Genomic DNA, 22,113 nt, shown 5'->3' with positions numbered 1-22,113 from the left:
TCCACACATGGATGTTTTCCCTTTAAACCAGAATTAAACCGAAAATAATAACCAGACATACTGAGATTTCAAGAACTTTGAGCTTTTAAGATTGCTGCCATGGTATCATGGCTTTTTAAAAAAATTTTTTATTGATTTCAGAGAGGGAGAGGGAGACAGAAACATCAATGATGAAAGAGAAGCATTGATCAGCTGCCTCCAGCATGCCCCCTACTGGGGATTGAGCTCACAACCCAGGCATGTGCCCTTGACCCGAATTGAGCCCCTGACCCTTCAGTCTGCAGGCCGACACTCTTATCTACTGAGCCAAATCAGCTAGGGCACATGGTTTTTAATTGCATCTTCTTGAATTTGTCTTCAGAAATAAAAACTTGAGACAGAGTCAAATAAGATCTAAGGATCTGATCAGAAGACATCTTTTTACTAACATGAGAAAAATGAGCTCTCTGAAGAAAAACTAAGCATAAAATCTAATGACTTACTGGAATGTAACATGCTCTGTAACTGGTGAACATTAAAGGCCTGTAAGGTTGCTTTTGAGTTTACCATCACTCTTCTACACATCACACTAGATAAAACAGGGTTCACACTAAAATTCCAATCAGAACATCATTAATGTTTGAAACCATTTGGTAGTTTTGTAACACATTTGTTTGCGGGTAGTTTTTATCGCGCGCTAACAGGTGGCGCAGGCCATTTTTGCTAATTTTTTGCGCAAATGGCAACGTTCAGTAAAATTACGATAACTTTAGTTTACGTATTTATACGTTACCCACATTCTACCGCTAGTCTATAAAAAACGTATTAATACGTGTCCTGCGCTCTACTACACTGGTAGAACGTATAAATACGTAAAACGTGTAAACATGTTTCCCGCATACAATGTGGAAATAAACACTGCAGGTTTTTGCCTTATCTGCTTTAAGACTTTCAAATGCTACAAATACAGTTGAGAGTGCCCATGCACCCCTCCCTAATCTCATCTTCTCCCCCCATGGGTAGCCATTGTTTAAAATTTGGTGTTTATCATTCATGTGCTGCTTTTTTTAAAAAAAATTAAGTATATGTTGTTTTGAATCTTTTCAAATTTTCAACTAATGGAATTCAGCTTGTACCCGCCTACAACCCTGATTTATATTTTATTTGCTTGAATTTTCTATATTTACTTTTTCCTCAACTTGTTTCTTTTACATACTTAGCAAGCATGCTTTACTTGAAGTCTACTTATCTCTATCTTCACCTGTAACATTAATTCTGATCACTCCTTATATTAAGGTCACTTTTCATCAAGTATGATAGTTCCACCTTTTTAAAATACCCCCAATTAGTAATATTACTGCTTTATACAATGAATCTGATGAGACTTAATCATATTTACTAATGTCTTTGCATAGCAATCCTTGCAACTTCACATTGTTTTGGAGTTCAACTTCTGACAGGTTTTTAAAGACTGCTGATGACAGATTTTCAGTTTTAATCTGAAAGTAACTTTCTCTCTTGACTAACCGACCCACTGTTTAACTTATACAGAATTCGGAGTCCATGCTTTCAACACCTTGAAGTTATTCCACTGTCTGTGGTTCCTTTTGGTCTTGAAGTCTGCCATCAGCCTGATTTTTGGCTCCTTTGAAGGCGGTCTGGTTTTTCTCTCTGGTGACTTTTTTACAATGTGTAGAGATAAGGATTTATTCTGTTTATCCCACTTAAATCTGTACCACATGAACCTGAGAATTTATGCTAATTCTTGGTCCTGAAACAAAAATTCTGTCATTATGTCCTTGATTACTGCCTCTTTCCCATTCTCTTATTTCCTCCTTCTATTAGAAGTCTGTTGGACCTTCTCATTCTGTGGTTCTTGACTTTTTCATATTTTCTAATTCTTGATCCCTCTGTACTGCTTTCTGGGTGATTTTTTAAATCATTAATTCTATTTCACCTGTGTCAAGCCTGCTATTTTTACCTGCCTATTTTGTAATTTCAATGACTAGATGATGTCATGTTTCTTTTATATCTTTAATTACCTTAAATATACTTATTGTAAGGCTTAATCTGATGTTTAACTTCTGTGGTTTGTTCTGTCTGCTGACTTTTACTCATGGTGAATGGTCTTCTTGAATGTTTTGTTAAGTCTGGATGGTGAAATTCAGATTTTTATCTGCAGGATCCTTGGCTTAGGTTTAAGATGTGACCCCCAGAAAGCCCAGCGTCCCTTTACACTGCTGGCAGGATGTTTTTACACGTAAGAGCGCATGGCAGCAGATTGTTATAGTCATTTCTCAGGAATACTTTTCCCTTTTTGCCCACAGCCTAGATCATAATGGACAAGCTCTCTTGTTTCCTGTACCAGTGGGCAAGTATCCCCATCTCCCACTCTGCCCTTCTTTTACAGAAAATGAATGTAGTGCATCAAGGGGCTCAGCTCTATTCAGGGGAACTCAGTTACAAATTCATGCAAGCCCAAGGCCTTCCCTTCTGTCCTTTTGTGGCTATTAAAACCCAAGTTCCCTGGTTCCCCAAAGTGGGAATCATCTGTACTGCCCCTTAGCTAGAAGCAACCACAGAATTAGGTCATACCTTGGTTTGTAGTTCCTTCTATTTTTGCGAATTCTTATTTTCTTGTGATTTCTAAAATTATTGTGCCAAAGTCAACCACAATTTTTTGAACTCTCCTGGTAGCTGACAAAAGGCCATTCTACTCAGCATTTGAGAAAAGCAATACTTGATGTGAAACATTTGAAACTTGCCTTGTGTCTGATTTACAAGCTTCCATATTATCAGGGCAGAGATTCCAAAGCCTTGTTAACTCCTCACTGAAAAATAGACACATAAACAAATACATTTTTAATGGACACCATGCTGATATGTCTAAAGTTATAAAAATACTTAAAGTCAAATAGTGGAGTTTTAATTATCTTCACTAATTTTTGGTATTTAGCAAATTTTCTATATGAGCATATATTGAATGACAATAACTACTTTTTTTCTAAAAATATTCAAGCACAATATAAAGCAGTTTGCAGTTAACTAGAAGGTAATGGAAAGGACTGTGGTATTTTGCAACAACTAGAAATGAGCTGGATCAATGCAACTGTATTGTCTGTGATGCGGTAAAAATGTCATAGCCTACAGCCTTGGATTTTTGAAGCAGGAGATATAATGGAAGTACTAGTATGTGTACTTGCATGAACCACATAATGGGCCTATAGATTGATAAGGGGGTATTTTGCTTTAGTCATCTATGTATATACCAAACACTTAAAAACTAGACAAACACAAAAACTGGAGAGGTCATATAGTAACATCTTCAAAATAAAAAAATAACTAGTAACATTCCACATATGAAGACAGGATAACCTACTTTCCCATCAGAATCTTTTTGTTGGGCCCTTTCCCCAGGAAGTCCTCTGGTGCTGTTCTCTTTCGTATTGCTCTCGTTGGCTTAGTATCTGATGTTCTGTGGTGAACAAAACATACTGGAATTACAAATGGACAACAGAAATGGAAGTGTTTAATGTAAAAGAAAACATTGTTTTCTTAAAAAGATGAAAGCTTGATATTATTATAGAACACTCATCAGATAAAAGACAAAAATGCCACACCATGGTACAAATAGTAAGTGGGTATACAAATTTTTTTTCAATAATTAATACATCAATTTGTTCTGGGAGCTTAATTACAAGAAATTTGAGATGAAAATTTCACAGAAAATAAATTGGAGTGGTTATATTATTATTGAGCTCAACTTATTTTTTTTAAACCCTCATCCAAGTGTATTTTTTTCCATTGATTTTAGAGAAAATGGAAGGGAGGGAGGGAGAGAGAAACATGGATGTGAGGGAGACACACATTGATTGGTTGCTTCCCACATGCTCCCCAGCTGGGGCCAGCTATCAAACCTGCAACCCAGGTATGTGCCCTTGGCCAGGAATCAAACCTGTGATCCCTCAGTCTATGGGCCAACGGTCTACCACTGAGTCATATTGGCCTGGGCTTAACTTACATTTTTGTATGAAATACATATACACCTATCTCTACATAATAGAATCACATCAAATTATATTTTAATATTTCTCATATTGCTTCAGTATATATTTACCTTTCTTTCACAAAACTTGGGCAGCCTTCATTTTTCCATGAGTTCCAGTTTTCTTCAGTGTTTAATATATGCTGAGAAAAACAAGTTACATTTGAATAATGGGAGCTTCTAAAATTCTATTTGGTTCTAAGAAAACTAAATATAAAACACATACCTCTACCATCTTTGAAAATCTTTCTCCATCGGGTGGGTTTTCAGATAGCAGCTGTGATTAGAAAGAATATACTAAGCTTTCAACAACTTTCTGCATCATAGGAGTGGTTTGTAGGCAGAGAACCAGGAAGTGTTTGTGGTCTTGTACCTGAGCTTAACTTTATCCTTATTTTCCTATTTGGGGCTGAAACAAAGAAAATTCTAAATTTCCATTTTGTTCAATCATGGGTTTGTTGCGTGTTGAACTTACTTGATAAACTGATTTTGTAGTATCTTCAATCCAGAGTGACTGCTCATCAGTTAAAACATAGTTTGAACTACGGAACAAAGCAATAAAAGCATGCTTGAGTTAACACATTCAATGTACATTCAATTTTAAGGTTTACGTTCTTTTTGAAAAAACACAAGACATGTAACAGAAAAATCATAATATAAAAAGTGTCAAAAATTACCAAGACAAGAACAATCACAAATGAGATAATTATATGAGAAACTTCTTGCATTTCATCCTCAAGATGGTTAGAATTGAAGACATGAAAGTATAGAGGAGACTAAAACATTCAATAATTTGATTAAATATAAACAGAGCAGTGAATGTTTCCTAAAATACTAAGTTTAATGTGGGGTGAAAACCTCTGAGAGATATTAACCTACCATGTACCGAGATCTGAGCACTTTACATGCATTACTCATTTAATTCTCAGAATGAGAAGGTGTGCATGTTAAACAGACTTTAGCGGTTCAATGATTTGCCCAAGGCCATAGAGCTTGAATTCAAATCTAGGTTAGGCTTCAAAAAGCCCTCGATCTTTCTCTGTGCTATACCAAATCTCCACGACAAACAGAAGGATAAGAAAGAACATTTCTGAGTGCTTGATATGTGTTATCTTAAAATTACAAGTCAGAAAGAGCTGAACTGCCGCTAGTGAGTAATGAAAGTGGGATCTGAAACCAGCAGGCAGTAAAGCCATGTCTTTACACAACTACCCTGGTAATATAATACTTCTTTGCAAGTATTTACACCTTTTCTCTAAAACAAATATCCTAACGTCTAGTCTAAATAAAAGCTCAATTATCTAATATTGCTGCAAAAGAAATGTTTTAGGGATGTGACTGTTATACATAAATGAGCCCAATACATAAGAAAAATACATCAAGTCCTTCTCTTTGTGGTTTATAAACTACTATCCATTTATTAATTTATACTTACCTTTTGAATTTCACCTGTCCCTTGAGATATTGGAATAAAATGAGATACTGCAGTAGGATGTGTCGGCGAAAGTTACTGTCACTCAGTTGTAAATCCATCAACTACTCGAAAAACAAGCATATACACAAAACACATTAAATTAAAATTTTGCCTAAAGGTAGTTATGTTGTTACAGTAATGAAAGATTTCAATTCAAAAAACATTTGCTGAAGGCATTACCGCACACGAGGCATTACTGCAAAAGCCCCAGGACAGAATGGCAAAAGCTTCATTTAGATTTCTATCAATTTATGTCATGACATATTTGTGTCGGTGGATAGCAATGTTATATTTATGGTCCGGAAGTCAGAATAAAGGCAGAAATATAAAAAAGCAAAAGGCTGCCACTTTCCCACATATAAAGATACAGTGGTGAGAGCCCTGCTGGAGTGGCTCAGCTGGTTGAGAGTGCTTGCATCAAAAGGTTGCTGGTTTGATTCCCAGTCAGGGCACATGCATTTATTATAAAATAAGTCTACAAAACAGACTTAATGTAGAACAATCTCTTTCATCATAGAAGCCAAATTAGTCTTACTTGTAACAACAAGGAAGAAAGAGGACTCTAAAACTAACATTTGTCAGCTTTAACCAAAAGTAAGAAACATTTCTATTGAACTTAAAAAGTATATCAATTAAATAGAAAAAAATATTTTTATTATGCTTAGTGAGTTATACCTTTTCACTTGTTAAAAATTTTGCAAAATATACATGTTCTCCTCCTGTTTTTAATTCTTCCATCTTTTTTCTTGAGGCCTGAGTATCATCTAATTTATAACTCTTGAAAACAGCCAGAACTTCTTCTGAGTACTGCAAAGTAAAAATATCAATTAAACTTCCCATTGTTGCCCAATAATTTGTTTAGTGCTTTTCTGTATCAGAATATCTAGAATTCATTCCCAGTTACCATACATGCATGTGGTAAGGCAAATTAAGAAAATTATGATAGCAAAACGAGGGTAAAACTATTTTGTAGATTTATGGGACTGTAAAAGTAGGAATAAACTCCTCTCGATGAAATGTGATTTCTTATGCAGTGTGTGTAAGGGGCAAACAGAGAAAGGAATGCTTTGAGAGTATATAGAAATTTACCAGTGAAATTAGTTATTTAGCCAGTTATGGAAACTCTTAACCATTTCTGTGCTAAAAATGAAACAATGATGTCACACCCTATCCAGTTGAGGGGCAATTCCAGATGATTCCTCACTCATCATTTAACCTGAATTGAAATGTTGGTCAAAAAAAAAAAAAAATGCGTCTAAAATAAAAACTTAAAAATAACACAGAACATATACCATCCCATTTTTAAGAGCTATTGACCTTAGATTTTGATTATTAAAAAAAGGACACCTGATCTGTAAGTAGCCAAGAAAAAAGAAATATAGAGAATTCTTATAAAACAGGGCTTAAACTTTTTCTGTAAAGGTTCAGAGAGTAAAATAAGTATTTTAGGTTATATATATAGCTCTTATGGTCTCAGTTGCAAGTACTCATCTGCTATCATAGCCACAGATAATGAACAAATGAGTGTGGTTGTGTGCCAATAAAACTTTGTTCACAAAAATAGGCAGTAGCCTGGATCTGGTCCAAGGCCATAATTAGCAGACCCGTTCTAACAAAAAAGCTGAAATAATTTTGTGCAAAGTACAGACAGAATGTATTCTGCAAAAATTTATCAATTCATGTTGATAATACGTTATAAAAATTACTGACTTTTAAATTCTCATCATTTATAATCATGTTTAAGTATCTACAATTTAGCTTCTGTATATTATGAAATAGATACAAAAACATAAGAGGTAGCCCTGGCTCGGTAACTCAGTTGGTTACAGCCCAATACCAAAGTAGTGGGTTCAATCCTCAATCAGGATACATATAAGCAATCAATGAATATATGAATAAGTGGGACAACAAATCCACGTCTCTTTCTCAAATCAATAAATAAAAATTTTTAAAAAGGAAGCGGTATAATTATATAGTGAAAAGTATTCTGGACAGAGTCAAGATTTGGCTCTGCCATTAGTTATAAAATATTGGACTTTTGGTAGTCTGGGATTGGCGACTCACCTTGAGAAAAGTTTTCCATGAAATCTTCTCATAGCATTGCACAGGGTTCCTGAAGTAATCCTGAAGTGACCAGAATTTTCGATACAGGTTGTAATCAATTGGAATGGAGCTAATAAAATAAATGATATATAAATAATTTAAGTTCTCTTAAAAATATCTAAATGCTTTTAACTTTTCTTGGGTCACAAACTCTTTTAAGAAGTTGGTGAAAACTACGGTCTGTTTCCCCAGAAAATTGCACATTCATAAATACTTATATCATAAATAATTTCAAGTGAAATTAATAAATAGACCCCCCCTTTATCTATAGTGATGGAATCCTTGAATTTTGGTTGGATGCATCATTTAAAACAGCAATGAAGCCTTTTAGTATAATCCATATGTAAAAACTGCTTGAGATATTAAATACTGCATATCCCAAATATCTATAAAAATGTTCAATATTATTGCTATAAAATTAATTTTGTCTGTAATCAGAATTGTGTACTTCATTCTTTCTAAATAAACCTTAATTGAACCAATGGATTATAGCTAGTTTTCCTCTAAGCTTCATGCCCATACAACTAGTCTAAGTAAGACTGCAATTTAATACGGGAAACAGAACATAGGTTTGGTTATCCACACAGTCCCATGATCTTAAGAGTCCTGCCATCTGTATTCTGCCAAATGACAGCAAGTTAACCTCCCATTCTTCATCTTTAGGATGGATATATCAAAAATTACCTTTCCTGATGACTAGGGAGTATCAGAGACATATTATAATGCTTTTGAAAGGATTATAGTAAAATCAAGTGAGTATAATTTTTAACATCTACTAAAAAGGTTTTTTTGGAGGGGGGAACTAATGTTTAAAAGACTGAAAAATGCCTTAGTTTCTTTGTATATAAAATAAGAAAGAGTGAAAAAGTATAATATAATTTGCTAGTGTAAAATTTAGTTTCAGAAGTCTGAAAAGTTATATTAGTGACCTAAGAAAAAACAAGGGGCAAAGTATTTTAGTAAAACATATGGTAGCACATTTGATAAAAAGCTCACCACAGGACTTTAATTCATATGGTTAAGAAGACAAACTGCAAGTCACTATCATAAAATATCCATTTAAAGAATAATTTTATTAGTTTTGAATTGACATCAATTGGAATAACACTTCAAAAACAACACACACATCGAAAATCACAATAGTAACACATTACATCTTTCATTCACACTTCTGACAACTTAGCTGTCTGGAAAAAAGCTGTGAACTTGGAAATAATTGAAAAAGTCCATGATTTGCAAAAAAATAGCAGTCACAAAGTCCATGCATTTTATTTTATAAAAGACTAGAGGCCCGGTGCACAAAAATTTGTGCACTCGGGGGGGAAGAGGGGTCCCTCAGCCAGGCCTGTGCCCTCTCGAAGTCTGGGACCCCTCAGGGGATGACCACCTGCTGGCTTAGGCCCGCTCCCCGGGGAATTGGGCCTAACATGGCAATCAGACATCCCTCTGGCAGCCCGGCAGCCCTTGGGGGATGTCCACTTGCCAGCAGGGAGCAGGCCTAAACTGCAGTTGGACATCCTTAGCGCTGCTGAGGAGGCAGGAGAGGCTCCCACCACCACCGCTGTACTGGCAGCCATCAGCCTTGCTTGTGGCTGAGCAGAGCTCCCTCTGTGAGAGAGCACTGACCATCGGGAGGCAGCTCCTGCATTGAGCGTCTGCCCCCTGGTGGTCAGTGTGTGTCATAGTGACCAGTTATTCCCAGTCCTGCTGTTGGGGTCAGTTTGCATATTATCCTTTTACTATATAGGATAGAGGCCTGGTGCATGGGTGGGGGCCAGCTGGTTTGCCCTGAAGGGTGTCCCGGATCAGCGTGGGGGTCCCGCTTGGGTGCCTGGCCAGCTTGGATGATGGCTGTTTGCAGCTGCTCACACCCACTTCAGGGTGGGGGTCCCCACTGGGGTGCCTGGCCAGTCTGGGTGAGGGGCTGAGGGCTGTTTTCAGGCTGGCGGGTGACTGTAGCTCCCAACCTCTCCATTTTTTCTTTCTTTTTTTTTTTATTCTGGGATTTATTTACCTTCCATGTCTGTCACTGGAACTGAGAGCCGGCTTTAGCTCTGAGGCTCAGCTCCAGCTCTGAGACCTTGGCTGCTGAAAGCAGGTATCTGTGTTTGTTTGGCTTCTATAATGGAAACACTGTTGCAGCTCCAGCTATGAGGCCGGTTGGCTGAAAGCAGGTTTCTGGGGTTTGTTTAGCTTCTGTAATTGCAACATTGTTTCTTAGAGTGCAGCTCAGAGGCTGGCAGCGGCAGGCGGGGAACGTTGGCTTCCTCTGTCACTGGAGCAAGCAAGCCTCCTGTTTCAGCTGCCTGGCTGCCGGCCGCCATCTTGGTTGGCAGTTAATTTGCATATCTCCCTGATTAGCCAATGGGAAGCGTGTTGGAGGTACGGTTAATTACCACATTTGTCTATTATTAGATAGGATACTTGAAGTTATCTCTCTCTATAAAACCCTAATATGCATATAGACTGAACGGCAGAACAACTGATCACTATGACGTGCGCTGACCACCAGGGGGCACATGCGGAACATGGCAGGTGTCAGCAGCAGGCGGCAGTGTGTGGAACATGGTGGGCATTTGCTGCAGCGGGATAGTGGAACGCCAGACCAAGGCCGTGCGCTGGTCACTGTCATTGGGGCGAGCCTCTGGTGGTTATTGAAAATTCTTTTGCTCCTGCGTGCCATGGTCCACTAGGCGCTCACATCCGCTGCTTGGTCGCCCCTCGCACCCACTGACGGCACTGGCCACGCTCGCACCCACTGCTGGTGCTGGCCCCAATCACTCTGTGCCACCAGTGGGTGCGAGTGGGGCCGGTGCCGTCAGCGTGTGGGAGTGGTGGCGGTGGGAGCAGGACTACCGGCAGACAGGGTACCGGGGGCTGCGGCGGGAAGGGCTGGGCGGGGATGCGGAGGATGGGCTGAGACCCATTCCTGTGCTCACAGCAGCCTTGTGGCCCACAGTTCCTTTCAAGGTGCACAAACTCGTACACTGGTCCCCTAGTCGTATATAATAAAAGCCTAATATGCTAAGTGTCAGGTCGACAGCTCAACCAATCAAAACATAATATGCTAATGATATGCTAAGGCCGCTCAACTGCTCACTATGATGTGCACTGACCACCAGGGGGCAGATAGCTGACCAGTCACTATGGTGTGCACTGACCACCAGGGGGCAGATGCTCTGAGTGGTAGGTTAGCATGCTGCTGAGGTCCGGGCGATCGGGACTGAGCAAGACAGGCCAGACATGCCCTGGAGCCCTCCTGTGGTTCCTCCCTGGCTGGCCAACCTCCCATGTCCCTCCCAGGCCCCTATTGTGCATTGGTGGGGTCCCTCAGCCTGGTCTGCACCCTCTTGCAATCTGAGATCCCTCAGGGGATGTCGGAGAGCTGGTTTCGGCCTGATCCCGCAGGCCAGGATGAGAGACCCCATTGGTGTACAAATTTGTGCACTGGGCCTCTAGTTCTTATATACTCACCCAGATTACAATGGCTTTGAATTATGTGTAAAGTTAGGTAAATAATTTAGTAAGTTTAGCTAATTTTGATAATGTTAACTGCTAGAGTAACTGCTAATATCTCAAGCATGTGGATCTTGCTTCAATAATGAGGAATACTGACAACTTTTAATTGACAAAAATCTAGCCTCTGCCAAAAGTTTTGTCAAGAACCAGCAATATTCCAAAGAATCTAATGGGCATGTTAACGTTTGCTTTTTCTAAGCTCTTTCCTAATATCAACTCCGAAAACAGGAAAACAATTATCTGAACATCAACTTCTTTCTATAATTAAAGCAACATTAATGGTTTACAAAATAAGATTATAGGTATGAGTTTTCTCTGGGTCAAATTAAAAAGAAAGAAAAGCCACAGAACATTTCCCAAAATGTGAAAGTAAAATGGAATAAGAAACAGCTATATAAATTATTTGTATTCATGAAACAATATTTAACATTTGTATAATTCTATACACTTCATAAAAAAAGCCTACTCTATCCGTAATGCACATGAACAAATAAGTCTCAAAAAAAAATCCAAGACAAAACACTATATATAATAGCTACAGGACACTGAATAAATACTGTCCTAAGTGCTTTACATATATCACTCTATGCAACATCAATACATACAGTCATAATAAGGATAACAGATCACTTCCAAATAGCATCTCATTTAATCTCAACTGAAGCAGATAGATGGCATCACTACATTTTTAAATACTCTGAAACTGAGTTGCTGGTAGGTTAATAGTTTGTTCCAGGTTATATCAGTAGTAAATACAGGAATTGTGCCTGGAGCTACACTACTTTCAACGTTCCTTGGGGCTATGTGTTTGAATTTGAAATTTGGGATTAAAGGACTATATCTCCTTGTACAGATATAGAAACCCTTTCTAGATCTTCAGGAAATCTTTCAATTGCAACTGATGATAACTGTTTTAAAGAATGCTAGTGAAAGTGTTCCTGTATAACTTCATGTTTCGCTTCCTCATTGCTTCTAACCAGTACTAAAAAGAAATTATTTGGAGGGAAAGCATAGGGTTATAGAGGATGAAATAAGAGACAGTGACAGAAGGGGAGCAGAAGGGAGGAGGAGAGAGAAAGGAACTTTCTTATCTCTCCTATTTCATTAAATAATCAGGCTCAATATCCACAGGTATTGAGTCCACAAAGGTGAATGGAAAGGAGGAGGGGAAGAGGACCTAGGTTGCTTATGCTTGGTCTTTTCAATGTTATGAACATGTATAAAATAGGCTGTGCAAACAATGAACCGTCTGTGCACACAATTTAGAAACTATTGGATACAGCCCAGTAGTAATTGGAATTTATAGTTTTAAGTAATTTACATGAAAGTTACAAATAAATCTACAAGCATGATTTCCTTCATCTTTGTCTACATTCTTTCTCTAAAACTCGGTAAGTCATTAAGGTATTAATTTTGTAAATCAAGAAATCTGGACTAAAAACTCACCAAGTTGTTGGAGCTTCATCATCACCCATTTCACCTTCTTCTACATCCATTCCTTCTTCTCTATCTTCAGCGTGCTAAGTTAAAACAAAACAAAACAGTACAGCCTGTTGTGAAGCAGTTGTCAGGCAGAAGGTAAATGCTGGAATGTCATTCACACAATGCTAGAAAATCGTTAGTAGAAAAGTCTAGTCATAGTAATTATATAGACCTATAGTTAATCTTTAAGGCAATGTGAATTTTATGCAACAGGGATCTGAGAACTCAAGACCGGCATGACAATGATATAGGAGAGCTATGAAAACAACGTGAAGTTTTAAACCAGTATTTCTCCAAACATAGTCAGTAGATTCTCTCTGGGAATAAAGAATGTATGGCAAAATACCTTTTGGAAATATATACAACGACCTTTCAGAGAATTGAGAAAACCATTAGTATATTAAGGACTCTAAGAACTGTAGTAAATAAAGTGAACTTAAGTAGTTTTTAATCTCCAACTTCAATTTGACTATGGAAATCCTCCCTGATTCCTACACAGAACACTTATTAATCTGGGAACATGACAGGATATGCTGTGTGTCCAGCTCTATATTGAAAATTCAAAATAAGTTCACACGGAATAGTCCAAGAAGTACCTAAAAGATATATAAAGGTGAAGGACAAGATTTCGAAAAAACCTTAAGGAAAGCCAACATCACTTCCAAACTGATAATGGTTTTATACTTTAAGTAATAAATTACATAAAGTAGTCATTAATCTACAGTGAGATATTAGTTTTATCTAATTAATAATTTTTAAAACTTTTAACTGGCTTCTAAATGAAAAGGAGGTGCTGAATGACCAGGAATTTCCCAACTCTGGACTGTCTTCTGGATATATCATAATCTTAAAAAATCAGTGGGCAAACAATGGATGATTTAACAAACGGTTCTGAGATAACTGGATTATTTGGAAAAAAATAAAATAACTCAATTTATTTTAAACTAACATGTCTGCTGGGTTAAAAGGAAACAACAAAACTTTAAATGCACCAGTAGAAAACAAAGGGGTTGATTCTTATGGAGGAGAAGCTTTAAGCATGACACAAGGCCAGAAATAATAAAACAAAGACCAACAAATGTTAATATTATAACCAAATAAAAAAGTTCTATACAGCAAAGACTCCATAAAGTTACAAGTAAAAGTATAAATTGAGAAAAATTCTATCAACATATGGTAGGCAATGAATTAATATTCTATAAAATGAGTTTTTACACATCAGTAAGAAAAAGACATTTCACAGTAAATTGGGCAAATGGCAAAAATAGGCAATTCTCTTTCTCAAGGCTTCAAACCAGCACAGAAGTAAATTCCAATCAACAAACAGTAAGTTCCTCGATTTTATTAACCAAGGAAATAAGTTAAAATAAAGACGACTTACTTTTTAAGTACACAACAATTAAGCAAAGCTTTTTAAAAGTTGGTAATTCCCAGGATTGCTGTGAGGTTGTGCGAAAATGGGCAGGCATTCTCTATGTGCCACTGGTGATAGTATCAATGATTAAACCCTCGAGTAAGTAACTGGGCAACATCCATCAAAATCTGATATATGTATTATTTAGACATAGCAATTTCACTTATTAAACTTTATCTTACAGATACACCTGTATAATATAGCAATATTATTCACTATAATGCTGTTAACAATTTTTCACTTTTAGACGTTATCTAAATGCCACTGTCAGGATTGTTATACATCAAAAGATTTATCAAAAGCCATGAACACTGATATACATATAAACATACTGATGCAAAAATGCATCCAATTTTTTTTACTACTTGAAAAGAAGAAAGTGAATTTCAGAACAGTATGTAGTGTGTGACTTCATTTTTGGAATAAAACTAACTTTATATAAAAAGTCTTACGAGGTTAGAGAGTGTTAAGAGTGGTTATCTTTTGGGCCTTGGATTATGGGGTAGCTATACTATTTTAAATATTTCTATTTTGTTTGCATTTTTAACAGAGAATACATATTATTTCTATAAACTGGAAATAAAGGTTTTTAAATTTTTGATGACTTAGAAGACCCATTCATAAGTTACTTCAATAATAAACATAAACATGTTCTGTTAGATTTTATATCAGCCTCACCTTCTGACCCAAGGTGCTTTCCTGCTCATTGGTATTGAAAACAGTGACATTTTCCAGATTAAACTGACTCTGCAAATTAAGACCTATTAAAAAAAAAAAGATTTCAGAGCAAATCCACCAAACACCTAAATTAAGAATGTAAGTTTGTTGTCATATAACTAAAACATATGCCAAGAATAAATCCATAATTAAGAAAAAGCTCAAGTTAGAAACACCACCACACTTGTATGTTCAAATTGTTCTAAAATTCATTTCTTAAAGATGCCTTTAGAGCACACGGAATTCTACATACAATATAGTTGATCCTTATTATTCATGAATATTTAAGAACAATTTTATATAATGCAGTATGTAGCAATTTATAATTTTGCTGAATCATAGATAAAAAATTGTATTAATCAAAAAGTGAGAGTGTATAACAGTATTTATGGGAAATATATTGTAGTTAATGAGCCAGGTTTCTCACTGTCAGAGAAAGAAGTTATACATAAGCAGGTCTACTGGTGGCTGATAAACTCAGAATATTAGTATAATCTCATGGCTTTTACTGTGGGTTATTGAAAAACATATATATAGAGAGAGACAGTGTGATTCTGTGATTTATAAGAAATATATCTGAAAATAAAAACAATAAAAAAAAAAAGAAGAAAAAAAAAGAAATATATCTGGTTTTCATCCTCAGTTCCTGGCTCACAGCTCCCAAACTGCTTGGAATTTCCTAAGTGATGAGAGCAACAATGGTGTCTCTTATTATGTTAGAATCATTTCTTGTTATCATGACAGATTCTAATCCATTAAAAACTGGAAAAGACTTTCCTGCAAAGCATGTTTAATGTAAAAAAGCTTACCGGATTTCTCAGATAAAGGGAAAAGCCTGGCCAAAAAGAGTTGAATTCGTCCACAGAAAACTGTGTTCTGGGATTTTGATAATCTTCTTAAGAGATCTAATAATATATGGAAATAAAGGTTACACAGAAGAGATCATTCTTCTTTAACATTCATACCCACGTTTTTAATCAGTTTGTTAAGAGTATTTTCCTAAAGCAGCAGTTGTCAAGATGGGGGTAGAAACTATCACAAAAATGCAACAATTAGAAATAAGCTTTACCTTTTTTTTCCCAACACACAACAAACAATTTAATTTAAAGTCACTGATCAGTTTTAATAAATCAGATTTATTTAAAAATGAAGATGCTAGTCTATTTAACAAATTTTATTGTGGTTAATTGAACCACCTGCTTTTCTGGCCATATTTACATATTAAAAAACAATCATTTACCACTGAATTACCTACCATTGCACATACGTAGTAAATAATTTTTCCCAGCAGAATAGAATGTATTCTGAAATTAAGACAGAAATAATTACTATAGTTCAGAAGTTGCTGCACATCCTTCAATAAGTCACAGGAAGTAAAATATTAAAGAATACTAACATGCACTGAGAATCTACTATGCCACTTTTGCTTTTTCTAGGCAAATAACATTTTCAATGAAATAAAAATATTTTCTTATATAAATCATGATACCAAAACACGGTTTTAAACATGTGAAAGTATACATTTGTTATTACTCTTAGTTGTTATTACTAAGTACTTCAACTTTTTCTCCATAAATGACTCTTACTTGCCTCTCCCAAGAGAGCAGAATACATAATTCCTTCATAGGAACAAACTTTTTAGCAATTAGCAGTATTAGAAATACAAACAATAAAATCTACCCTCACAATTCTGGATCAATAGAAAGATAATGTTAGTAGAAAAAGAATCTAAGGCACTTACTGATTTCCAAGTAGCAACATTTTTTTCCACAAAAGTGAATATTGTGTCACATTGATCCAAGGGGAGACAATCCAAAACATCTCCCAACAATACAAAAGGTGTAGATGCGGTGCAAATACCTTTATGCCAAATTGAAGGGAAAAAAGTTTAAAATACTGTTGAATAAAATAGCACATGAAAATCACTCTGAAGAATATCTTAAAGGTACACTTTGTCAATCCTAAAAAGTCTTTAACAGACAAGAAATGAGAGGAACCTAAAAGTTCCCCAACAGGACATACTTAAGTTTTGGTATGTGCACTCAATAATGATGATAAGATGTCTGGAGCATTTGCTATAAGTCAGGCACATTAACACATTTCACCCTATTAGGTAGATAATATTCTCTCCAGTTTACAGAATGGTAAAACTGAGATACAGAGAAGTTAAATAACTTGCCCAAGATCATAGAGCCAGTAAGTGGTAGAGCTGGGATACGAACCCAGGAAGTCTGGCTTCATAGTCTGTTTTCTTCACCACTAAGCTATTCAAAAGAATGTAATGCAGCCAATTAAAAATGGTGGTTATGATCACTATAACCTGGAATAATTAAGTGAAAAAGGCAGGATTCAAAACTGTATGTATATTATGGTTACGACAATAAAAATTTTAAAAGACTAGCAAAACTAAAACCACATACCAAAATGAATGGTAGTTTTTAATGTAGAGGAATTGTGACTAGTATTTTTTTACTTTTTCTCTTTTCTAACTGTTCTGCTATGTTGCTAAAGTGTCTTTGAGACTTAAAAAGATTATTTTTAAAAAGATAAGGTTTGATATGGATTTCAATTATTATTGAACATTTAAAATAATAGTACGTATTGTTTTAGGGGACAGAACAGTAAAGTTGTTTATTTCTAAATTCAACATTGTTAAAGTAAAGCAATAAATTAAATATTTTAAGAAAAGGTCATTTAGTCTAGCTAAAAATACTTTTTTTTTTTTTAAATATATTTTATTGATTTTTTACAGAGAGGAAGGGAGAGAGAGATAGAGAGTCAGAAACATCGATGAGAGAGAAACATCGATCAGCTGCCTCCTGCACATCTCCTACTGGGGATATGCCCGCAACCCAGGTACATGCCCCTGACCGGAATCGAACCTGGGACCTTTCAGTCCGCAGGCCGACGCTCTATCCACTGAGCCAAACCGGTCTCGGCGCTAAAAATACTTTTATCTCTCTGCTAATTCTGCCTTCTATTTTAAGGTAATATAATTACTAACACTTGTTAAATGTTTAAGAGAGTAGCCACCTAAGCATGGCATGTAAAATAAATAAAATAAAAATAAAGAAAATAAATATTACTGTAAGCTCAACACAATGCATTAATATAGATATTCAGAAAAAGGCAATATTTCCAGCTCTGCTGTGCACTGGTAAGATCACATCTGGAATGTGACGTGAGGGATACTGCCTAGAGTCAGTGGGTGGCATAAGGCAGCAGATTTCAACTCAATACAGGGGAAATCTGATAATCAAAACAACCTAACAGAAATAAAATACTCAGCTCCATCAATGAGTGTAGAGACTGAATGATCACCTGCCAGGGATGTTATAGAGCAGTGGTTCTCAACCTTGGCTGCACATTAGAATCACCTGGGAATCTCTTTAAAATCCTGATTTCTGGGCCTCATCCTCCGGAAATTCTGTTTCTTTGTTATGGGTGGGGCCACAACATTAGTAACAAAGAAACAGAATTTCTGGAGGATGAGGCCCAGAAATCAGGATTTTAAAGAGATTCCCAGGTGATTCTAATGTGCAGTCAAGGTTGAGAACCACTGTTATAGAGGGAAGGCAGGAAGCCAGAGATGAGACTGGACTAGATGACCTTTCAAGTCCCTTAACACTTAGATTCTGTAATACTATATGTATGCCCTGTACATCCAAGAGATTTGAAAGGCATACTCCCTGCCCTTAATTGCAGTATAGTTTGGCATAACTTAACTCACATTTGATAATTATAGAACTTAGATTCCTGTAAAAGATTCTGATTCAGTAAAAATCAATTTAAAATAAAGATCTCTGGTTATTCTGATGAGGTGGGTTATATACATGATCCCCCAGAACTTTCACAACCTGTGTCCCAGCCTCTACATGGGCCTCTTTGTTTCACTTTAACCTTGGCCACAGATAGATACCCTCTTCTTAGTTCCTAAACAACTTGCTATATTCACACTTCCATGATTTTGTTTACAATGCCTTTTCTGCCTAAAAAGTCCTCCTCCTACCATGTGGTAAATTCTTACTTAATCTTTCAAAATATAGAGTATACAGTGTATCTAAACCAGTGGTTCTCAACCTTCCTAATGCCTCATGTTATGGTGACCCCCAACTATAAAATTATTTTCGTTGCTACTTCATAACGGTAATTTTGCTACTGTTATGAATAGTAATGTAAATATCTGATATGCAGGATGTATTTTCATTGTTACAAATTGAACATAATTAAAGCATAGTGATTAATCACAGAAACAATATGTCATTATATATGTGTCTTCCGATGGTCTTAGGCGACCCCTGTGAAAGGGTCGTTCGACCCCCAAAGGGGTCGTGACCCACAGGTTGAGAACCGCTGATCTAAACGAAAACAACAAAAACCCTTATACCTTTGAGCAGCCCACCTCATCTGTTTCTGAAGTACACTGGACATAAATTATAACACTTATTATATCCTGTTAATCTTATGTGTCCTATGAGTTTTCTTAGGGTAGGCAATTTTGTATATATTAACAAAAGTGTCTGACACTGACCAGAAGCTCAATAAATATTTGCTGAGTTGAATTTAATAAACTATGGACAATTTGAAAATGTGTCACATACATAAACAATACTATATTCTCTTTTAAGGAGGAATTTTCCTCGTCAAACTAAAATTAAAAAAGCATTTATTTACAGTTTAACTAAAATCGTAAGTCCTCACCTTTCTCAAATAAAGTAAAAGTTCTAAATATAGACTTTGTACAACTTCAAGTGTTAAAAACGTTGCTAGTCTACAAGAGTAACACATCAATGTACTCAACGTACTCAATGAACTATGCAGATGCTGCTGAGAGGAGCTAGGCAAGGAACAGTCCATTTTAGAACTCACTAAAGTATGCTGAATGAATAAGTGAATAAATAAGCATTTTATATAAAAATTTAATATGAAAAGTCAGAATTTAAGAATTACGCTGAGTTCACAAAATAGCTTGCCACTACACTAGGTCACTTTTACCATGTATATTCCAGTTTTTGTAGGAATAAATATCAAAATAATAATGTGACTAAATGCTTTGTACATTAAAAGGCATTTCACATAAATTACCTAAATTAATCGAAGGAAAAGTTTAACCAGATCAACTATTTTTTCATTGCTTCTTTCTGTAAATATTTAACGAGCTCCTATGTATTAGGCACTGTATACTTACTAAGCCTTTTAAAAAAATCTCCTGAAACTACCTCCCCTGCCACTGTCCCATTTGGAGTCCCCTATCTACTTTTCCCTGCCAGCAGTCTCTCCCAACCCAACTCTTCGTCCATAGCTCCTCTTTAGCCTGGTATACAAAGTACTTCACAGAAGACAGTAACTTATGCTTCCTGTGTCTCTCCTTACCGTGTTCCTCATCCTCTCACTCCCCTGCTGCAGTTCTTTAGCCATGCTGAAGTGGGCCCTTACATATAACTATCCCATCTGTTTCTGCCTGACAAATTCATTCCTCACTTCCCAGCTCTCATGCGACAGCTTCCTTTCTAAGACATTCCTGATTCCTTTAGACAATGAAGTTTCAAGTATTTCAACCAGATTTCATTCCTACTTCAACCGCAGTGATTACACCACAGTAAGACATTTACACTGTTTCCTCCATTAGCTACTAGGCTCCTTGCAGTCAGAAAATGTTTTATTCACCACTGAATCTCCAAGTCCCAGCTTAGTACCAGGCACATAGTAGATGCTCAGAAAATACCATACTTTTCCATATATAAGACGCCCCCTAGGTTTTCCAACCCAAAATTAAGAAATCAGTATTTTAAGCATTTTGCTGGTTTTCCTCCTAGGGCAGCCGTGGGCAAACTACGGCCCGCGGCCCGTTTGAAATGAATAAAACTAAAAAAAAGGACCATACCTTTTATGTAATGATGTTTACTTTGAATTTATATTAGTTCACACAAATACTCCATCCATGCTTTTGTTCCGGCCCTCCGGTCCAGTTTAAGAACCCATTGTGGCCCTTGAGTCAAAAAGTTTGCCCACCCCTGTCTTAGGGCCTTCTTCTTTTTTGGCTTCCTAAGGAGTTGTTCTTCCTGTTTTCCCTACTGACTGATCATACACTCAGTGGTAGGCAGTCCAAACTGTCTCTCTGCAGCTCTATTGCCATGCTCTTTTGCACAGTTGATTACATTTAGTTTGAATTTTTCAGAGCAAGACAACTGCTTACAGGTATTTATCTTTTTATTTTTTGACATCTTTATGGGCTCAGAACTCGGTCCCTGTTGCATCTGTCTTCACCTCCAACTCCAATTACGGCATCAGGTGATGTCGGTAACAATAAGGCTCATGATTGGAAGCCTGTTTGACAAGGTATGGGCAGCTACATACCCTCCTCGGCTGACTTCCATGTATGACGCCCCTCGAATTTCAGTCTAACGATTTTAGAAAAAAATAGCATCTTACATGGAAAAATAGAGTATTTAACAAGTGAATGAAACAACTGGAGAACAAAGAAAGTACTAAAACGTGTGCTACATACTGAAAAATAAAGGTGAGCTACTTTCATTGGTCTAACTTCTTGGTAAAGGTGGTAAGAACTTGAAAAATGAACAGTATCAGATAGATGGAGAGGTATGGGATGAATATGTTTGTTTCTAACCCTCACTAGAGGATATGTTTACTGATTTTAGAGAGAGAGGAAGAAAGGGAGGGAGAGAGAAACAGATAGAGACAGATACCAATGTGAGAGATACATGGATCGGTTGCCTTCCATATGCCCCTGACCTACTGGGGATCAAACCTGCAACCTAGGTATGTGCTCTGACCGGGAATCAAATCTGAAACCTTTTGGCATATGGGATGATGCTCCAACCAACTGAACAACCTGGCCAGGGCTGAGAATAAGTTTTAAATAAAGCATATTGTGTCCCAGATTTCTTAAAAAATAAAACACATACTTACCTTCAGTTACTCCCCCAATAGCAAGAGAAATAATAGCTAAAACATTTTCACACGATGAGTGATTTATCTACCAACAGAGGAGAAAACAATTTAATTTAGGAGCCAGAGTTCAGACTAATTTGCTAACAATAAAAACATACCCTGTCATTAAACTGATTATCACAAATATGGGATAAAGCTATTTCTCATAGAAGATAAAATTATTTTTAAGATGAAAATACAAAAAATGGGTAGTAATAGAATTACTAATCTAGAAATATATTAAGTAAATAATAAACAGGCAATTCACTTAAAATCCAATGGTCTTACAAAAATGGTTTCATTAGCATGATTAAGCCTGTAAGCTAATCAAGCACAGAAGTGCTGATGCCATAACTCAATTAAAGGCAAAGGCAGAGCCAGAGGAATGAATTGTACTGGTACATCAATATGTCTGAGGGAAGGTTTTAA

The 22,113-nt window shown here is 36.4% G+C and overlaps 1 protein-coding gene across 2 annotated transcripts in view; it reads right to left on the bottom strand.

Moving 5' to 3' along the window:
• The window catches only part of THOC1 (THO complex 1), a 30,993-nt gene that overhangs the window by 5,315 nt on the left and 3,565 nt on the right, over positions 1-22,113 (bottom strand). The window contains exons 4-17 of one of the 2 annotated variants that reach the window (XM_036321272.1): positions 21,664-21,730; positions 16,475-16,593; positions 15,989-16,037; positions 15,543-15,638; positions 14,695-14,777; positions 12,567-12,640; positions 7,563-7,671; positions 6,174-6,305; positions 5,460-5,560; positions 4,500-4,566; positions 4,251-4,301; positions 4,097-4,167; positions 3,359-3,454; positions 2,745-2,810 (exon numbers count right to left, since the gene is read on the bottom strand). In XM_036321272.1, the coding sequence (XP_036177165.1) occupies positions 2,745-2,810; positions 3,359-3,454; positions 4,097-4,167; positions 4,251-4,301; positions 4,500-4,566; positions 5,460-5,560; positions 6,174-6,305; positions 7,563-7,671; positions 12,567-12,640; positions 14,695-14,777; positions 15,543-15,638; positions 15,989-16,037; positions 16,475-16,593; positions 21,664-21,730 (1,181 nt within the window). Of the gene's footprint in view, positions 1-2,744; positions 2,811-3,358; positions 3,455-4,096; positions 4,168-4,250; positions 4,302-4,499; positions 4,567-5,459; positions 5,561-6,173; positions 6,306-7,562; positions 7,672-12,566; positions 12,641-14,694; positions 14,778-15,542; positions 15,639-15,988; positions 16,038-16,474; positions 16,594-16,955; positions 16,990-21,663; positions 21,731-22,113 lie in introns of those variants that run through there. The other variant, XM_036321273.1, reaches the window with a different exon arrangement.

The sequence above is a fragment of the Myotis myotis genome, unplaced genomic scaffold, assembly GCF_014108235.1.
Source record: "Myotis myotis isolate mMyoMyo1 unplaced genomic scaffold, mMyoMyo1.p scaffold_m19_p_9, whole genome shotgun sequence".
In the NCBI taxonomy this organism is placed as follows: domain Eukaryota; kingdom Metazoa; phylum Chordata; class Mammalia; order Chiroptera; family Vespertilionidae; genus Myotis; species Myotis myotis.
This window is presented reverse-complemented; position numbering and strand designations above follow the sequence as displayed.